At 35.7% G+C, this 21,889-nt stretch overlaps 1 protein-coding gene across 1 annotated transcript; it reads right to left on the reverse strand.

The window, feature by feature from the left end:
- Positions 1-1,948: 1,948 nt before the first annotated feature.
- On the reverse strand, positions 1,949-17,223 carry LOC133778841 (uncharacterized). The gene is made up of 5 exons (XM_062218861.1): positions 17,083-17,223; positions 15,747-16,828; positions 13,684-13,855; positions 2,303-2,495; positions 1,949-2,216 (listed from the first exon to the last, which is right to left on the reverse strand). Exons 2-5 carry the CDS (start codon positions 16,485-16,487, stop codon positions 1,949-1,951), a joined length of 1,374 nt encoding a protein of 457 aa, XP_062074845.1. The 5' UTR covers positions 16,488-16,828; positions 17,083-17,223.
- Between the last annotated feature and the right edge of the window lie 4,666 nt (positions 17,224-21,889).

Here is a 21,889-nt window from a genome sequence, read left to right on the forward strand (position 1 = left end):
AAAAAATCATTAGAAATTGCTGACCTCTTTGCCCTCTGAGAACTTCTTAGAGGAATTATTTCTGGAATTGTTGCTTGTTGTTGAACGCCATCTTGAATGACATCTTCAGCAGTTGGAACTTCTTCGAAGACATGAGCCTCATCCATAATGGAAGCATCAACAACATGAGTAGGAATATGATCATTATGAGTATCATATGTCTGTAACATATCATCTATTGAAAAAGATAAAAGAATGAAAATTCCACCAGATGACTCCCCTATTTCAAGAGATGGAGTAGAAACTTTCTCAGCAATATCAATTTCCAGAAAATATTGCAGTCTTAGATTCAACAATTCTAGTACCGCGAGTAGGACAATAAAATCTATAACCTTTTGAATGATCTGGATAACCAATGAAAAAACAGCAAACTGTTCTGGGGTCTAACTTTTTCAAGTTAGGATCATAAATCTTCACTTTAGCTGGATAACCCCATACACAAAAATGGTTCACACTAGGCTTTCTACCAGTCCATAACTCAAAAGGAGTTTTGGGTATAGATTTACTTGGAACTTGATTTAGGATATAAGTAGCAGTCAAAAGAGCTTCACCCCATAAGAACTTTGGCATATTGGATCTACTCATCATGCTTCTGGTCATATCCATAAGAGTACGATTTCATCTTTCAGCAACTCCATTTTGTTCAGGAGTACCAGACATAGTGTATTTTGCAATTATACCACGGTCATGTAAGTACTTAGCAAAAGGCTCCATATTTTGTCCAGTATCAGTGTACTTGCCATAATATTCACATCCACGATCCGAACGCACAATCTTGATAACTTTTCCTAATTGTTTCTCAACCTCAGTCCAAAATATTTTGAATTTATCAAGAGCATTCGATTTTTCCTCAATCAAATAAGTAAAGCCATATCGAGAAAAGTCATCAACAAAAGTGATAAAATATTTTTTCCTACAAAGAGTAGTAGAATAAGGCCCACTGATATCACTATGTATAATATCTAATAGATTCTGATTACGAGTGACACTTTTCTTACAAGTCTTGAGTAACTTCCCTCGAGCACAATCAACACAATTGCCTAAATCAGAAGCATCAAGAGGAGGAAGAATATCAGATTTAATCAATCTATCATCTCGTTCCTTTGAAATATGACCTAACCGTTTGTGCCACAAAAGTAAAGAATGTTCCTTTATATGAGATCTCTTAGCCACAATATTCTTAACATTAAAAGAGGAAACCAAAGGAGCCAAACATAATTTTTAGAGATCATCAGAATAAAAACAATTTCCAATAACTTTGGAGTCAAACATAATGTCAACTTTATAATTTGCAAAAAGAAATGAATATCATTGTTTATCCAAAAGCGGAAGCGAAACTAAATTTATCTTAAAAGTAGGAACATAAAAAGTATTGTTCAAAACAAGCTTAAAATTGGTCTGTAAGTCAAGAATAAAGGTTCCAACATAGCAAACTTCAACGCCAACATTGTTTCCTACTTTAAGTTTTGACTCCCTCTGATTTGGTTTCCTGAGATCCCTTAGCCCCTGCAAGGTAGTAGTAACATGAACTGTGGCACCACTATCTAACCACCAAGAATCAATAGGAACATCAACTAGATTAGATTCAAAACAAACACAAGCTAAAGGAGTACTTGATTATTTTTTCTTCTTTTCTAGCCAAATCTTAAATTTGTGACAATCAGTTCTTCTATGGCCCATTTTATCACAGAAGAAACACTTAACATTAGCATACTTAGATTGGGCATTCTCATTTTTCTGTCCATTGTTATGCTCCTTTTTATTATCAATGTTCTTAGAAGTGTTGTCCCTCTGATTTTTGAATCTCCCTTTTCCTTTGTTTGCTTGAGGTGAGAAACATAATGAGTCGACTCATTCTTCTCCTTTTTCAGCTTGTTTTCCTCAGTCACACACTTCGAAATTAGGTCATTTATGCTCCATGTTTATTATAAGTGTTGTAGGATGTCTTAATAAGACTGAAAGATGCAGGAAGAGCATTGAGAGCATGATGAATAATATAAGAATTAGGTAGAGAAATCTTACGATCTTTTAGCTTTGACTGATCATTGACAATTTTCAGAATGAAGTCCTTCACTCCTTTAGTTTCATCATACTTGATGGTTTGAATCTCATCCATAAGAGATCCAGTTTTAGCATTCTCACCAATGTTATACAATTTTCCCACATTAGTTAAAACTCTTTGGCATTAGTTGTCTCAGACAGACCACTCAAAAGATGTTCAGGAATCGATCTTTTCATAGCTATTAGACTAAGACGATTTGACTTTTCCCATTGTGCATGGAGAGTTCTCTGGGCAGTAGTGCTCGCATCAATAAGAGTAGCAGGTTGATCATCACGCATGCATAGGTCCAAGTCCATGATTCCCAAACTAAAATCCACATCTCGTTTCCACTTCTTATAGTTGGACCTAGTCAGAATTTGAATTGAAGCATTGCTGTTGTTCACAGAAAAAGAAACTGCAGGATAAAAGGAAAATGACAAAACTTGATTAAACTATGAGCATATCAAGAAAATTTATAAATAGAGTCACGATGATTATCACAAACTCCTCTTTGGGGTGAGAATATAACACACATATGATCTATTTCCATGAAGTTAAATAGAAAAAAAATATAAATTAAAAATGTATTACCTTTGGGCAAATAAATTCTCAAAGCATATATATTAATTCAAACCAAAAAAAATACACATAAAAAATTATTACCTTTTGGGCAAATAATTTTAAACATTTATTATAATCAACACACTTCATGAGACATTAATTAATATATATAATTACCTCATTTGGGTAAGTAATTATACATTTCAATTATCCAAGGAAAATATTATCTATAAACTGATGAAATTTGGCGATAAAACAATCATTGAAAAATAATATAATTAAATCACTTTGATGATAATAATTATAATATTTTCAACCAAATTCCCAAAAAATAAAAAAAATATTGCTCATTAAATTTATGAATGATCAAAACAATGTCTCCACCATAGCACATTATTTAGTCATCAAATAATCAAGTTTGACACTTTAGAACAACAAAGAATGTAGGATTTTTTTTATGAAAATTAAAACCTATTGTTTGAGTGGAGAGTATATGAAAAACAAATGTTGTTCCAAAGAGTGAGTATGTTCAAATGAACGAACAAATACTCAAATAATTTTCTAAAATTCAAAATTATGGAAAAAATATTATAAATTATTTATTAATGTTTTATGACAGCGTAAATGAGATTAATTCCATAATAATTATTTAACATTTCAAAAAATTAAATAAAAATCACAGAAAATTCAGAAATTAAATTCTATTAATGTTGGAATAAAGAAACGTTGAAAAACGACGTCGAGAAATGCCGCACACGCCCCACGCGCTGCTTGCCACAAGTGGACGTTGTCGGAAGAGGTTGTCTTCAACCTCCAACAACTCTGAAACGGGTCATGCGACCCGGATTGCGACCCGGTCGGGTCCAACGGGTTTTCAGCCAGAAAAAGAGGCGGTTTCGAGCATTTAATGAGGGGTTTTCATCCGAGGATCATGAGCAATTGATTTATGGGGCTTATATGGAGTAAAAACAAGGAATTAAGTGTAGATCTAAAAGACTATATGCAAAAAAAATGCATCAAAATTTGGGGTAAAAGTATGTGTTAATGGCCGAATCTATACAAAATAAAGCATGACATATCTTCCACAAACAATAATGAATACATACAATAATTTAATTTGGAAAAATAACCATTAAATTGAGATATAACAATTTTGCAATTTCAAAATTTATGAAAAAACCATTAAATTTTAAATACAAAATTCTTCATCAATATGTAACAAAATTAATTATATAATATATGAACAGAAAGGTAATTTCGAGATAAACAAAAACCCTAATATTTTAGGATCTAACTACAAAAATTTGGACATAAAATAATAACGAAAATTATTTAGGGTTTATCAATGATTAATCTCAATTTAGGTTAAAAAAAAAAAATTATAGGTCATAAATCGTATACAATTGGCAATCTGATACCACATGTTAGATATTCATACAACATCTTATCAATAATTTTGCATACAACTTAGAACAAAATATACAATTAAAGAATATAGAAAACATACATAATTCAACCATGGAGAAAACATGAATTGTTAGTGCAATTCTAACCAACTAAGTCTTCCTCCCTAGGACCTCTATTTCTTAAGCAGATTATCAGATTATAGAATAGCAATGAGACTATTCATATGTATAGAGTTTGGGAGGGGGCTTAGCTTATATTAACCTAGTTGGACTGGGCCTCCTCATTAAATGATTCAGTTAACTAGAAAGCCTACACTTCTGCCTCAACTAGACTACTATACATACTAAGCCCATAAACAAGAGATCACTAAAATTAAATTGGCTAGATTAGCAAAGAACTATTTATCAACTCATATTTTATAAAACATGAAAATAAATAATGTAAGCCCAAATAAAGTCTAACAGTTAGAAGGTGAACATGCAAACGACACAATAGGTCATTTTGCCAAGGGACCCTATTATAAAATATCATTAATATAATAATATTTAATACAAGACTACATATTTAATAATCATATTAATATTAATTTTATTATAATTTTATCATTTATAATTAAAAAGAAAACATGTTACTTTTTTTTATTACTCAGTCTAACTTATATATATAATCATATTAAATAGCATCAAATGTTATAAATACATTATATATAAGTGTCGTGTATATTCAAATAGTATGAATATGTAATTACATAAAAAATTACAATAACATTTCTCTTTTATCAAGAATAAACAAGATTCTTTTCCAATCGTTGAAGTGAGATTTGAATAATATCATAAATGTCTTATACCTTGAATATGGTAGTTTGTGATCTAAAATGTTATCATATTATTATTTTAAAAAAAAACATAGATGTTGACTAGCTTTTTCGCTAATAACTAATTATAATAAAGCTTAAACAAAAGAAAGTTGAGACACGGAGATTTACATAGTTCATGTTATGAATAAACCCTAGTCCACGAGTCACTTGTGTAGCGTCCCAAAACTCCCAATAAGGATTAGTATGTTGATAGTGTGCTTGGAGGGTATAATTGGAAATTATGTGATTTTGATCGAATACATATGTGACTATGTGGATTATGTGAGTTATATTATGATATGGCTGCTTATGCATGTTTATGTGTATTAAATTTGCTTATAGGCTCGCTTTTGTTAAAAAAAAGGGCATTTCTGTAATTTTGACTCGTTGAGGGTATAACTGTAATTTTATATGCTATGTGCTTGAGACCACATTATTATGTGGATATATTTATGATATTCGACACGAGTCATCCTTTCGAGCAATTCAGCAGAAAAGTCACAACGATGATTAATACCCAGCTCAAGGTGAGCCAATGTGTATTATGGCAATTTGACATGTATTTGGGATTTATTGGTGAATTGAATTAATTGAGAGAAATATTTGGGTTTAGTGGATTTAATTGGGAGTTAGAGGTGTAATTTGAGGTTAGTGGGAATTATGGGTTAATGACTAAAATGCCCTTAGGCATGGTCTTTTTGACCAATATACCAAATAAAGACCTAAGGCTGAATACCCTGGGTCATTCACATTCCGCACACCTCTCCCTCTCTCTTCCTAGACATTTCTCCTAGTTGCACTAAGGATCATTCCAAGCAAAGTATTGAGTTCTTAAGGATTCTAGTGAAAGTGCTGGCATAATAGAGATTTGGAGTTGCCGAGGTCTTCATCAATAAGCTTAGATTTTTAGATTTTATAGCTAAGGTGAGAAGTGCTCAAGCTTAAAGTTGTGATTTTTGGTATATTAATGTTTTTGGTATTTTATAGATACTTTGATGATGTTTTGGAGTTGAAATGTTGTTTGTGGTTGGTACTAATAATCTGAGGTCAAAATTATGTGCTAGTCAGGTTGGAATTGAATTTTGGGTCCATTCCCTTGATTGAACCGATTGTTTAATTCTTGCCACATAGCAGCTGCAGAATCCAAGAACATGATGATACTTTTGAAATCTGGGGAAACAGAATGGATGATCCAAGACATGATCATTTGGTTGCAGCATTGCCAGACATTGAAGTTGGGATCAGTGGGAGGAGGTTGAGAAAGATTTCCATTTAGAAAGTTAGATTTGTTCTTTGCCCCAATCGATAGCATGAAGTCTGGGCGTCATTGTTGAAAGTTCTTGTCCGTTAATGGAGGTGAGGCAAGAATGAGTCCCGCCCAAGAAATACAGATTGTTGGCATCTTAAAGAGGAGGTCGATCAAGATTGTCCAGGGGAGTGAAACGATTTGAGGCAGAGGTTTGTCCGCCATTGTTGTTGACAATTAGCGCAGGTGGAGCTTCAGGAGGATGGGCTTGGTTCTGTTCACTTTTCATCGGAGCTTCAGGTGTGTTTTGAATGGAGGCAAAGAATTTGGTGCGAGTTCGAGCCATAGAAGAAGTTGAGAGGTGTGTTCTCTGATACCATAATAAAAAGAAAATAAGTATTTTTGTGTTGATTATTTGTCTAAAACTGTATTTGTAACGTCCCAATTTTCCAAATGAGGCTTAGTGCCTTGATTGGGGGTCAGAAGGGCAATAATTGATTTAATTGAATTATTATGTGATTATATGCATGATTATATGAATTATGTGAGTTATATTATAATATGACTATATTTGCATGTTTAGGCGTATAAAGCATGCATGTGGGCCTGTTTCTTATTAGAAGGACATTTTCGTAATTTTGGCCCGTTGATGGCATATTTGTGTATATATATGTGCATATTGATTGAAACCACATTATTGTGTGGATACATTTGAGTTATTCAGCGCGAGAAGATCCTAGGGAGCAAGTTAGTGGTTTAGTCATAACGGGGAGAAATACTCGGCCTTGGGGCGAGCCAATGGGTATTTTGGGTGACCTGGAGAGTCATTGGGACTCATTGTAGCGTGAGTCGTATTTTGGGAGAAATAACATTATTCCGAGTTTAGCAGAATTATTTGGGGAGATTTGGGTATAAAGCAGGATTAGAAAGTGAAAATGACATTTTTACCCTTATGGGTTGTTGAGAGAGAAGCAGGTTGAGTGGGGGCATTTTGGTCATTTGAGACCGTTCGTATATAAGGGTTTGGCTGAGCTCATTAACTCAGAAAAACACAAGTCTCACTCTCGTTCTCTCTCTTCTGTTCACTCTTTACACTCGTTGGCGTTTTCGAAGGAAACTCGAGTTTTAGAGCTTGGATATAAGCGAGGTTAAAGTCATAAAGATTCTAGGGAAGATTAGAATCTTTATAGTTTGGGGATTTAGCTAAAAAATGACTGTATCAGAGGTAATTTGAGCTTTTAAGTTTCTCAGTTTTGTTTTTTTAAGTTTCTTAAGCTTTGCTTGAATCTTGTAATTTTGAGGGTGTTATGATTCGATTTTGAGTTTGGATTTGCTGCCTGTGATGTATTGATAATGTTTTGGGACTCAATTTTGGATTTGGTACCATTTTGGGGTGAATTTTAAGGGAATTGGCTCGAAGAAAGTGTTTGAAAAACTGGGTTCGCGGGGTTGCTGATCGGTAAAATATGATACGCAAGTGCACGTAATCGATTCAAGTAATATATATAATAAAATAGAGTATCGTTCCCACAAAGAATATTTCCCAATTACCAATAATTGTTCTTTAATTTCTATTTGGCAAACAAACTTTACATGAATGAATTTAATTTTAAAATTGTAACTAACTATGAACAAAAATAACTAATTAAAAGATAAAAATCACTATTAAAAAGACCTAGGGTATTAATTTCATCAAATTTTCATTCTACTAATTTTATTAATTAGTTCTAAATTTCTTTCTTTATATTCTATAGCAGGTTAACATAAATTGATTCCTATTCTTTTTTCAAGATATAAGATCCCATCTGTTGTCCCCATTTCCTGCATGGGCTCGGGGCCTTCGTCCAGGCCCACCGTCATGGGCCAGGTCAGCACGCGAGCCCGGCCCAAGGCCTCTTGGTATGGAGAGTGCCCGAAGGGAAGGGTATGGACCGGGGGTTCATGTCCGGGCCCATTGGAGGGGTCCGGAATGTCCCTCCGGGCCCGTCCTCCACGACGATAGTCTGGGCTGTGTACAGAGCGTTCGAACCACCGCGGCCTACGCGTCCCGACCCCGGACCCCTGACACGGTCCGGGCCTATGGTAAACGAAGCGGGACAAAGGTAAATGGACCCGGATCACCTCGCCCCCGGTTGAAGGGGCCAGGCGTCCAGGACCCTGACGCCGCCTCGCTCCACGTGGGCGTTGTCCCCCACTTTTCACCTGCAGAAAAGGCCACCTCGGGATTGCACGCCGATGTGTCAGGAATGCGCAGCCAAGTACTCTGACTGGTCTTGTCTCCTGAATCGGCCTTGTGACTCGAAGTGATCAGACCAAAAGCGCCGTTTTGTCGGGCGAGACGTAGTTCTAAGGTCAACATGTTCGGCCTTAGCTGGCGTGGACTTCATGTATTTTGTACCTTTTGTATTGGGCCTCCACTAGAAAGGTCACCTATATCCATTCCTTCGATGGGCCTGGGTCGGACCCGGTACAGACCCGGTGTTCCCATACGCCTATAAATATAAGCTACAGAACACTGGAAAAGGGATCTTCTTTCACCAAAAAGACAGGAACTCTGTCAAAATATAGAGGAAAAACTCCATTGTAAAAGGTTCTTCAAGCTCTAATAAGATAGACTCGTGGACTAAGGCTAGTTAACGCCCCAACCACGTAAAAACCCCGCGTTAATCTTCTGCTTTCATTATAATTATCAGTAAATATTAGTTATTAATAGAGTTGCCGAAAATCTCGGTTAACACCATCCTATATGCAAGTTTTCTACATTTCTGTGACAAACTTAAACATATAGCAGGCATTAAGCATGGAAACCTAACTACTACATAAGCCATACATGTACTTTCGTCCAATATGTAACCTATGTTATATAACGATAGCATATTCAATTCTCACCTTTCGAATTTTGAATCAAAATCATAAATTAAGCAAATATTGATCAGGTATTTACTTGCATTAGGCACACATTATATAGATTAGAATAGAGAAGAAAAATCAACAGAACATCATAATTAAATTAGATAGAATTCCAAGTGACTACATTAAACCCTAGATAAAAATGTTTAGTTCATATCAGACATGACTAAATCAACAAAATAATAATTCAGAAACATAAGATTCAAAAACTTGAAGAAGAAAGGAAAATATAAAAATGCAGAAAAACTAGTCTAAGAATCAAAATTAGTCTCTAAAAACGTAATTAAAATCTGACCTAATGACCTAATTAAACCCTAAGTCTGAATTTATAGTAAGAAAACACAAATCCGTAGTTTTTTCATAGGTGAGCCACGACTTGGCCTTATCTAGGTCGCAACCCGCATCAAATTTTAAAGGCTCTCTGAATCTGCATATGTCCTTAGGCGCTGCGACTCAGGCATATCAAGTTGCGACCCGTGTCTTCAATGCACCCTTGCCTTAGCCTCTGACTTCCCCTAGCGCCGCGACTTATAAGGGTAAGTCGCGACTCTAATTCCCTTCAGCAGCTTTGTGTTTCTGACTTTCCCAGAGTCGCGACTTTAAACTCCTAGTCGCGACCCTAATTTCATTATTTCTCAATTTAAGTCTTTCAACCTCGTTTCTTCATCAAAAACTGATTTTTACTCGTCCTTAGCATCATCTTGAGTCGAAAAACCACCAAGAGCTTCGTTTTTCCACCATTTTCTCATCTTTTTACATTTTTCTCATGATTCTATGCACCGACCTACAACAAAGACAAACAAAAGCGTAATCTTGCACAAAACATACATAAAGACTCAATATTACCACAAAAACACATTCTAAAACGACACTAAAATGAAGTTATCAGTTGCATCGCAACGGTGTTCTTGGAGCACCACGACCCGCATGAACCCAGAGGTCAGGGCGGTTCCCTAAACTGCCATCGTGCTGCGGCGCTTGCTGAGCTCCGTCGCGGGCCATGTCTAGGAAAAAGAGGGCTAGGCTCTCTGACTTGAGGAGAGTCGCAGGGCTTGAGAGGGGCGTCGCGTCTCAAATAGGAAACTTTGGTCATGTTAGGTTTTGGGTGGCAAGAACTCAAACCTAAGGGCTTGGGAAGGATTCTACTACCTAGTTTAGTAGAATTCGAGGTCCCGAAGACTAGGACTCGGTCCGAAAGTCTTTATTTTCTTGATATTTATGGATATCGTTTATTATGGTTGTGACTAGGGTACCGCTAGGGCTCAAGACGGGATCGTGCTCAAGGGTCGTTGTTAATTAGCTTGTGCTTGGACCAGAGGTAAGAAAATTGCACTCAATACGTGCTATATGTGATTAGGGCTTGGCCCGGTTGTTAAATATAGATATGATTAGGGCTCGAGCCCTTGTGAATGAGCATGATTATGATTATGCCTATGATTGCTTGAGTAAGCATGCTTGAATGCTCTATATCTGGCTAATTGTTAAATGATGTATGCTTGTTTGCATTATCTGACTGAAAAGGCTTGACTTATTAGTCAAGGACGGCAGTAGCGCGCTAAGCGCTGGTCGAAAACATTGACTTAGGCAGCAGTCGATATGGTTAGGCCTAATCAGGAGCGTATCATACGCTTGACTGATCCTATGGTCGTTGGAAAACTAATGCGCCAGGTACGCTGGGCCAGCTCAAAGGCTTGTTATATAGAGGATAGGGCAATGGGCCCCGGGGTGACTTAATAGTCCCATATCCTAGAGCCCCTGTATGATAGTGTAGTCACTTATCTACATAGAATGCATGTGTGAGTAGGGTTATTACTGCTAGTGTAACGCCCTACTACTTTGGAGTCGTTACTATGTGATTTATAAATGTGCCACTAGCTTGCTAATAGAGGTTTTAGATTGAAAAGTGTGATTAAATCAAAATAAAGACTCATTTGACGAACGTAAATTATAAAAGATTTGGACATTCATTAAAGTCATAAAATTTATACATCGGGATCCCAAAATACTGTTTCAAAAATGTATTACAACTTAGAAGTTATGATACAGTCGACCTAAGCGACAAAACCAACCATTTAAAGTATATTCCTTAAAACAACCCTGGCTGTGGTAGCTAGGTAGGCCGAACATGTACACGCCGCTCCACGCTTTCCAACTCATGGTTGGTTGACCTTTCCCTTGCCCTTACCTGCACCATAGAGCACCCGTGAGCCGAGGCCCAGCAAGAAAACTCAACACATAGCATATCACAATTCAATCCAGTAACAAACAACTTAAACAGATAACAGATTAAACATATAGCGACCTATATCAACCCAGGTGCTTTACTAGGCACTGGGTTCATGGTATTCACCGAGCGGGTGAGTACAACACCCTTAGAAGGTCTTGCCCTAACGATCTGCATTCAACATGCTTAATGTCGATCCCGACTTTTGCTGTCTTCGACCTTCACCATTCCCGACCTTTGTCGTTCATTCATAATCATGCACAACATAGAATAACATTTACAGGTATTCACACATTAAACACAAATAATAGGGTCATGCCCTGTGTAATGTCCCAAATTTGCTAATAAGGCTTAGTGCCTTAATTAGCATGTCGAGAGGGCAATAATTGATTTAATTATATTATTATGTGGATTAAATGATTATGTGATTAGAAATGCATATTTAGGTGAATTAAATATGCATGTCGGCCCAATTTGGTTATTAGCGACATATTTGTAATTTTGACCTCTTGATGGAATAAATGTGAATTATATGTGTGTTGTGCTTGAGACCACGAGATTGTGGTGATATATTTGTGATGTTTGATCTGAGACGGTCCTAGGGAGCGAAATAGCGAAATAGTCACAATGGGGTCGAATACTTGACTCGGGGTGAGCCTAGGGGTATTTCGGGAACATAGTAGGTGTTCGAGATTACCGGGTAACGGGTAGTGATTTAAGGATTTTTTTTAAGTATGTCGAAATTTAATAGGGAACTATAGGAACACTCGAAGAATTAGCAGGATGAAGCAAATGACGGGACTGCCCTTGGAGGCATTTAAGTGGCTAAGGTTAGCATAGGGGTGATTTGGTCATTTCAAAGCCATGATAGACTTATGCTTGGGCTAGGACACTAGAACTAACCAGAAGGAAAAGAAGAAGCACACTCCCTCAGCCTTTTTCTCTCTCTCTTGATCTTTGGAAGGGGTTTTGAGAACCTTGAAAGAATTTGCTCAGAAATTGAAGATTTGAGGTTGGAGATTTGGGGAAACCAAGCTAAAGGCGTTGGGAAAGTAGCTCAAGGTCAAAATCATTACAGAGGTAAGGACTAAAGCAAGCTTTTTTTATGAATTTATCTGTTTTTTGTTAGAGTTTTGGGGTTTGGAACTTAGGTGATTGAATTTGGGTTTTGATGAGGTTTTGTTCAATTTTTTTGGGTTTATGTACTGCTTTGAGTATAGTGTAAGTGATTTGGGACTCAATTATGGCTTTGAAACACGTTTGGAACAATTTTTGGGAGTTTGAAAATCTGAAATGTTGGGGAAATTATGGGTTCGCGGGGTCGCGTTGCGACCCGCATGAACTCAAGAGGTTTGGGGGGTTCACTGAATTGCCTCAGCGTCGCGACCCTGGGTAGGACGTGCCGCGCCGCATGTCTAGAGAATTCAAGAGTTGGGATCTCTGACTTGTAGAGGGTCGCGACTCTAAATGTAGGGGCGTCGCGATTCTAATTGAGGGTGTCGCATTGAGGGCGTCGCGACGCGAACATGAGTTTTTGGCCAATCTAGGGTTTTAAGCTCGGGAACCCAAATCTTAGGGCTCAGAAAGGATTCTACTACCTGATTTAGTAGGATTTGAGGTCCCAGAAGCTAGAATGTTGATTTAAAGTTCTTAATTGGTTTAGGGCTTGATGGACGTTTATCATTATTGTGTTGTGAATAGGTTTTACGTCAAAGCTCGGGTTTAGGGGATCGTGCTTGGGATCGCAGTAATCAATAGCTTGGTACACAGGTAAGAAAACTGTTTGTGCACATGGAGCAAGGCGTGGCCCTGTTATTTGTGTTCTAGGGCATGACCCTATTTTTTGTGTTTAATGTATATGTGTGAATACTTGTAAATGTTATGCTTTGTGGTGTATGACTATGAATGAATAGGTGTACTAAATAAACTTGTTTGTTCCTAGTAGAAAATATACTAAAAACTGTTTCAAAAATATATATATATACTAAAATCTGAAGAACCCAATATCCAAATCATGTTGTAAACACAATGCATCAGGTTGATTAAAAAATCTCAAACACAAACATGTATATGTTTAAGCACAATTATTTTTAATTACTTCCACAGCTTTGGGGCTTCTTCTTTTTACTTGAAATCACTGTGGATCGAACTTCACCTCCTCCTAATAGAAATCAGGCTCTTTACATAGAAACAAACCGAATAATCACATACATTTCTATCAAGATCACAAACAACATTTCTTAACTTTTGGTTACGAATGTTGAAAGACACCAACTGTGCTACACACCTATTATCAGTCCAGACTTTCATTAAAATCTCATCATTCTTCCAAAATGGTAACTCATGGTAATACTTTTCTAGTGGTCCAACCTGCACATATTGGGTCCAAGAACAAACACCTGCTACGGCTTCATCCATCGTGAAGATAAAGATGTTGTCATCGGGGGTCAAACAAATCACAACTGAATCATTCCACACTGAAAACCGGAGAGAATAATTAGAGTCAAGGGCCAAATCTTCAACATCTGGCAAATCTATGAGATGGAATTCCTCATTGCTTGTAATGACCCACTAATCTAGACTAATTGGACCATTATCAAAACTATACATAAAACTTACATTTTTACAATCATACCATAATTTATTGAGTAACTTGAAAAATAAGAGTTATTTACAAATAAACAGAATACTAAGAAGGATTTTGGGATCCCATTGTCCTTAAAACAAAACAAGATTTAAAATAAAAGACATTACATAATAATGCGGAAAATACACATAAAAACCATAAAAACATAAAAGGAGACTATATCCTCGAATCGAATAACGCTCGGCCCCTTGACTCCATTCATCATCGATACACATTCTCCAAGCGTCACGAATCTTTCCGCCTCTAAACTTATTTTCCTGCACATAAACAGAAAGGAGTGAGCCTAATGCCCAGTAAGGAAAATCTAACACAAAGTCACATACATAATTTCATAAGAAAACATAAAGACTTAACATAATACATATAACATACACTTATTATAATGGCCATTATTACTTGGGGTCCCATAGACTAAACAAGCATATGCCCATGGGATTAGTGGGGTCCTACTAGCTAAGTAGGTCATATGCCCATAACCCATTTGGGGTCTTGTTAGTCATATGGGTCATATGCCCAAGCCTACAAACATACACATATATCATAACACTTTTAATAACATAAAACATATAGATAACATAATCACATAACATGTTGATTCTAGCCTATTTCCTTACCAAAGTTACCGAGATTATGGACTGAGTTGGGATTGTTGGAACACTCCTAAAACCATAAGAAAGAGTAAGTCTAAAGAAAGGAGATGAAATGAAAGAGATGGAAAGACTAAACCATAGAAAACATACTTACCGACTTATATGCTTAAAAGCTTGGATTCCCTAACCAAAATAAGAATAAGGTTAGGGGACTGAGTAGAAGGTTTTGAGAAAGGAAATAACATAAAAATACAGAAAAGAACTAGAGTTTTGGGTTTACCTCAAAGATTGCAAGATCAATCTAACATCCACCGAAATACTATAGCACTCACTTCCCAAAGTGTTTGATAAGCTTATGATGTTTAAGCTTATGGTTTTTCCCCAAACCAAGTGTTTACACTCTCACACTCACTTAACACTAGCAGCCTCTGAACTTAGAGCAAATGGTGAATAATGGCTCGGTACTAGGTCCTATTTATAGAGTTTGGGAAGGAAAATATCTTGATTTTACTTGAATAAAAATAATGGCTTTTTAGGTGAAAATCATTTGAATAATCGTTCAGCAGAGGCTGAAGACTCGTTCAAAAGATGCTGGACTGTTGAAGGAGTTTGAATGGCTGAAGGGAAAAGAATTCAAAAGTATTTGAATTCATGCTGGTGGAGGCGATATATCGCCCCCTATAGGCGATATATCGCCTGGACCTTTGTTCCCGAGGCGACCGTGCATCGATTCGTGTTTTCCGTATCTACGTGCTGCGATATATCGCCCCCTATAGCTGCGATATATCGGCATACGCTGAATATTTAAACACGAATTTACACATTTTTAGCTGAGTTTGAATGGAGTAAACAGCCTTGACTAAGCCCTCAACGTGCTCAAAGCTGCTGACTGACCCTATACATTCAAACTTTTACCCTTATTTAATTTAATCCTCAAAAATACTTAATCCTTAATTACCATTCAAAACATGTGCTTAAAATCCTATTGGTTGATGTCTAAACCTTATAATATAATAATATAATCCTTAATATCAGTCACATTAATCAAACCTTAGGTTATACTTAATATTCTTAAACTATAGGTTAAACTTAGAAAATCTATAAGTACTGCTATGAGTGTCCAAATAACTCCCGGTCTGAACCAAAAATCCAAAGTAACAATGATAACACTAAACATACTATAATACTACTAAACAATTAGCTAAGTAAAGTTCTTGGACTCTACATTGCTCATATTGAAACTAAGAATATTTTCATATACACCACCATATGCCACAAACCAGAAACAAACACCTCCCCAACATAAACCATCGCATAGTACAGCATTCGAGATAGCATCCATTATGCCTTGAGACATGTTGATCTCTCTCCAAGAATCAGAAACCACTGTGTATACCTCAACTTTGTATTTGACACTACGCCAAATGGCTACACATTTGTAATCATTGTATATAGAGTCAAGTTCAAATCCTATATCAGGATAAGGCCCTTCAGTTTTAACGTTCTTTGGTTCTGGGAGAATCATGAATTCTTTCAAAGCAGGATTACATAACATCATTGTCCCAACATCATTTATTAGCAAAATGAGTCCATCACAGTGATAAACCTCATACGTTCGATTCATGTCCTTGCACCTCTCATTACGAATAAGTGGTACACTAAAGGCTTCTGTGACAGTTATAAAATGATTGTTCTCATCATAGATTATTGTCAACAATGGGTATGTGATTAAGTAAGTATCGTCATGTGGGGAAGGCCGTCTGAAAAATAAGGATGTAGAGGACTGGTTTTTGGTAATAAGGAGATGCTTGGCTACAAATTCCGGGTCATTGATGAAAGCCGAGATAAGGGAATACCAAAACTTGTTCACAGATTTATATTGCACTAGAGAATCGGCAGGTACCCACAACATGATTTTCTCCACTATTTCACTTGGCAAATCACAAAAACTCGCCATTTCTGCCATGATGGACAAAGCTTTCTATCAAAACTAATTACTTAAAATGACATCAAATAAATAGGTGTACTAAAAAAACTTGTTTGTTCATAGGACAAAGTATACCAAAAACTCAAGAACCCAATAACCAAATCATGTTGTAAAATACACGAGGTCACCATAGAAAATCTCTGAACATCCAAAGTATTTGTTTTGTTAAGTTGAAAATGGAAATAGTTTCTAACAATAGATAATAGATAAAAGAAGTAGTGCTGGAAGTAGTGGCTGACCTTAACCCGCACGAAAACTGAACAGAGATCTCTGTAGAAGTTTCTTGTGAGGAAGCTCTTCCTTTTCAATCCAGTTTTACCCTTAGAAAAGAAAAAACAAACAAACAAAGAATGTTAAGGCATAATAATCAAGCCTACTCATTGTGAACCTAAAACCATGCAGTTTTTGTTCAGAGCAAGTAAGAAGCATTCGATTATGGGAAGTGGGTGCAAAAAAGGCAGTCAGACAACGATGAAAATTCAAGGTGTTCATAAAGAACCTACTGTATCTAATAGAAATTTGGGAGCATTAAGCGAACAGGCCTATAAAACAGTATCACAATTCCCATATTTACCTTAGATTAGCATAAAATGTTTGGTTTGAAGTCCGGAGTAGAATTGATTGTGAGTGTGCAAGTGATTCTCAGCTTGAATATGCAAGATTTAAAGGCCAGAGCTGAATTTAATGCAAGAAGGAGAAAGAAAGAAAAAACGCTTTTTTCAAAATACAAAATTCCAGAAAAAAATAAAGAGGAAATAAATGAAGCATTTTCTTTGAGAATAAAAAAAACACACACACACACATTCCAATAAATGTTCTATTTTATGTTAGGGGCAGTCAATTAATGATTGACACGTGTAAAAAACACCTCGAATTTTTTTTGGATGGTGGCATAGGCCTTTGAATTGAACCCATGCAGTGGTACACTGGTTGGTAGTGGTCTTGAGCTAATTTAAATATAAAAATGAGGATGTTAGGTCTTTCTTTATTTTTATTATTACTTTTTTGGGATTTTCTTTGCTGCACACCCTCAAAAACAAAATAATATACATTATATACCAAAATTTATATATATATATATATTTATATTTGTTGTTATTTAATGGTACATGTAAGAGATTTTTCATATATATAGTTATATAAATTGAATCAATAAAAAATGAGTATTGTTATTTGGCACCTTAAGGTGTGCCACATCACATAAGGTGACCTCATAATTGGTTAGCGATACCCTAGAATACTCATTAAATTCAAATATGTAGAACTCGATATTGAATTACACCAATAACGATATGTCATTTTCTTGTGGTGTTAGGCACCACTTGTGCCACTTAGCAATTCTCATAAAAAAATTCAAAGATTTTAGACAAGATATTGTAGTTGTAGCTTGTGCAAGTGCCCTGTATTCGACTTCAATGCTTGACTGAGCTACTGATCTTTGTTTCTTCAAACTCCACGCCACCAAGTTTCCTCCAATCCAATGTACAAACAAATATCTTGTTGTTGACTTTCTATCATTCAAAGAACTGGCCCAATCTGAATCACAATAGCCTTGAAGATTAAATTATTTTCTCGGAGCAAACATAAAACCTTGGCCTACATTCCCTTTTGGATGTCTTAAGATTCGTTTGCAGGCTTTCCATTGTAGTGTCGTTGGTGAGCACATATCATATATTGGCTTAGTTTGTTGACTACAAATGCTATGTCAGGTTTGTTTAGCATTAAGTATTGCAGTGCTCTAAGTGTGCTCCTGTAGACAGTTGGCTGGTTGAAGAGTCCACTATTACTCTAAGACAATTTATCACTTTGGTTCATGGGAATGTTGCATGGTTTTGCATCAAGCAAGTTTGTCTTTTTGAGTACATCAATTATGTACTTAGTTTGAGAAAGACGAATACCGTATGACCCCCTCATTGTTTTGAAACCAAGAAAATATGAAAGTTAACCAGGAGATTTGAGAGAAAACTTGATGTTAAGTATTTGAATAACCTACTGAACATGATCATTGTTGTTGCTGCCTGTGATTAAAATATCTTTAATATATATAAGAATGAGCAAGATGTGATTGTGGCACGGTTGTATGAATAGGGAATTTCTTACTTAGAGTTATCAAAGCCAAGGTTAAGTAAGAAACAAAGAATGTTGTCATAGAGGACCTTTGGTGCTTGCCTCAATCATAGAGTGCTTGGTGAAGCTTGCAAACTGTAGTAAGATTTGAATGATCAACAAAGCTTTCTAGTTGATGCATGTAGTCTTGATCAAGTAAGGTGTCATTGAGAAATGCATTGTTGACATCGAATTATTGTATAGGCCAATTATGAGTTGCTGCAAGAGTGAGAACAATTTGGATCGTTGGGGCCTTGACAACAGGGCTAAAAATGTCTCAATGAATTCAAGACCAGAGACCTGTTGAAAGCCCTTAGCTATCAGGCGTGCCTTGAACTATTCAATGCTTCCATTGGGGTTGTGCTTGATGAGAAATATTCATTTGTTTTGAATGATGTGCATGCTAGGATTAAGCTTGACAAAAGACCAAGTGTTGTTACACATGAGTGCATTATACTATTCTTGCATTGCTTGTTTCCATAGTGGTTTCTTTAGTGCTTCAACATGAGGTGATGACACAAGGGCTCGGGGTTTGTATGTACCTACTTTGGATCTTGTTGCCATTTGCAGCTGGATTGTAAGGAATCCAATGAGATGGCATGAATGTTGAATTAGAAACATTTGTTGGAGTGGAGAAACCTTTGGTAAAAGGAAACTCTAATTCATTAAATTTGACACTTTGAGAACTTAAGACATGACCACTGGGGTGACGACATTTATAGCCTTTGTGGTTGGGGTTGTAGCCTATGAACGCACACGGAATGGATCTGAATTGCAATTTGGATAAGTTATATGGTCGAAGGTGTGAATAACATGTGCAACCAAAGACCCTAATAAGGAAGTGCAGATTAGGCTTCTTATTATCCAATTGCTGAATAGAAGATTTGTGAACGAGTGTATGTGTGGTGAGGTTATTAATGAGAAAAGAGGTAGTGTCAATGAGTCCTTTGAAAATGGCAATGAAGAAAGAACAAAGTTTCTGTCTTCTAAAAATGGCAATGAGTCCTTTGTGAACGAGTGTATGTGTGGTGAGGTTACTAAACAGGATAGGGAATAAGTGAGACCCCTAACACTATTCGGTGGTTCCCTCCCCGGGATTACTATTAGCCAAAGGGGATGGGGACATGACTTGAACTACTCGATCCTCTTTTGCAGCAAAAGAGTAACATAACTTTGGAGTAAAGAAAAAAAATTACTAAATAGTTTTCTCCTTTATCTGGTTTCTTTAGCAAAATATGATGACGATGGTGATTATGATTATGATGGGTATTCCTTTTATCTATTATGTCAAAGCAAATTTGAGTTTTTTTGAAAGAACAATTATTAACTGCAATTTATATCTATATATGGTCAAAATATCAATTGAGAAATTTGGTGAGGCTTCTACCTTTTTTGGTGCTGAATTGTGGATCAATTAGAGCTAAACACACTTGGAGAATTAAGGGCAGCTTCGTTTTATTATTATAATCTAAATTTTGATAAATATCAATATGGCAACATGCTGTATCTTTGGCACTCAATCTCTATACCTCTTTTTTCAACTAAATGCACATCCATAATAAATAGTTGCACTTATTTTTGCCTTTAAATACACATGATAGGCTGTTAGTTTTTTTCAGACTACCATTTCTATTTCATGAATGGTATCTCTTCATGGCTATATATTTGAATGTTATAAATTCAATTACTGTAAATAATAAGGGAAGATTAACCATAAACAAAACCTGTTTTTGAAGAGCTAACTTACCTCACAACTTACCCTTCAACTACTCACATTCACTCCTTTAATTGAGAATATCAACCTAACAAGTCTAATTGTTCCTCTTATTTATTTATTTTTATTATAAACAATATTTGTCTCACTACTGTTGCGTAAAATAAAGCTTAGTGCAAGTGTACACTGTCAACAACAAGTAATACAATAGCAAGTACCAGATATCGTCTCCTCAAAAACTGTTTTTAAGTTCTTAATTGTGAAACTAAAGTCTAACAAAATGATTTAAAAGCACGAGAATTAGTTGAAAAGATTGTGATCTAAGAACTAAGTAATTAAGGACTAGTTAAATGCAAAAAAATAAAAGAAACAACTTAGGAAAATAGTAGCAAGGAGTAACGAATGATAAGATGAGAAACTAGAATAATTATCCCCCTAATATGCAACTCTGACAGTGATGCTGGATTGATGCCGCAGCAACCGATGGTCTATTAGTCAAGAATTCTAATTAATTTTCATAGGTTTTCGTCAAAGAACTATGATTCTAATCCTTTAATTAAACCACACATGTCTATGCTAATTTAATTTCAAGGATTCAATTCAAGCATCATTTCCATAAGACTATGCATGGTAATAATATATGTCTATACCACTACAATGTTGAAATCAAAGAATTCAAGCATGCACCATTCAAATTGTATGTCAATTAATTCCAACCTTTTCAGAAATTAAAGTTAACTCAATTACTTGCTAAATGTGATCAATCATTAGCAAGTATTAGTCATGAGAAATATTTGAATGAATAGATATCAAATTGCATTAGCATCAATATCAAAGTATCAAGAAAGTTCACAAAATAGGGTTCAAATTATCCTAGCTATTTAGAATTTAGTTCATGGCTACAATCTCAAAAACACCCAAATAAGAGCAGTCAATATTTAGAAATTTGACAAGAAAAATTAAAGATACTAAGGGTAGAGAGAGGGGCAACCCAATGGGATGTCTCCAAGTTGGCCTTGTATTCAAGCTTAACCCTCATTGTTCTTCTCTTCTTCTCACACTTCAAGCCCTCCAAAAATAGGTAATCTTTTCTGAACCAGGCGGCTGCTACTATTTCCCAGGTCTCACTACAAGAAAAAATGCTTTTAATAACACCGAAAATGTGTTATCAAAACATACCATAACACTTTTTGATGTGTTAAGACCGACTATGTTATCGTAGGTCAGGATACTTTACATAACACTTTATCATTGTTATACAGATGTGTTATTATACTGTCAACGATAACACAATTTCTGTGTTATTTTAATAAATAGATAAGTGTTTAATTATGTTATTTATAGTCCATTATATAACACATTTCAATACTTATAAATTTGTGTTATACTACACTTTAGTATAACACATTTTTTGTGTTATACTATAATTTAGTATAACACATTATTTGTGTTATACTACACTTTAGTATAACACATGTGTTATATTAGCTTAGAGAAACAAAATCTTTTTTTACTTACACAAAACTAGGAAAACAAATATGAAAGTTGAAGCCAAATAAGG

This window comes from Humulus lupulus, chromosome 5 (genome assembly GCF_963169125.1).
Source record: "Humulus lupulus chromosome 5, drHumLupu1.1, whole genome shotgun sequence".
Taxonomy (NCBI): Eukaryota; Viridiplantae; Streptophyta; class Magnoliopsida; order Rosales; family Cannabaceae; genus Humulus; species Humulus lupulus.

Bases quoted from the DNA above. Each gene is read 5' to 3' on its own strand.
- LOC133778841 (XM_062218861.1), bottom strand. From the start codon at position 16,487: ATGGCAGAAATGGCGAGTTTTTGTGATTTGCCAAGTGAAATAGTGGAG. The intron at 2,496-13,683 runs GTGTTTGTTCTT...TTTATCCTGCAG, and splicing joins GATGGATGAAGCCGTAGCAG to TTTCTTTTTCTGTGAACAAC. The intron at 2,217-2,302 runs GTCAAATCGTCT...CTAATGCCAAAG, and splicing joins CTCCATGCACAATGGGAAAA to AGTTTTAACTAATGTGGGAA.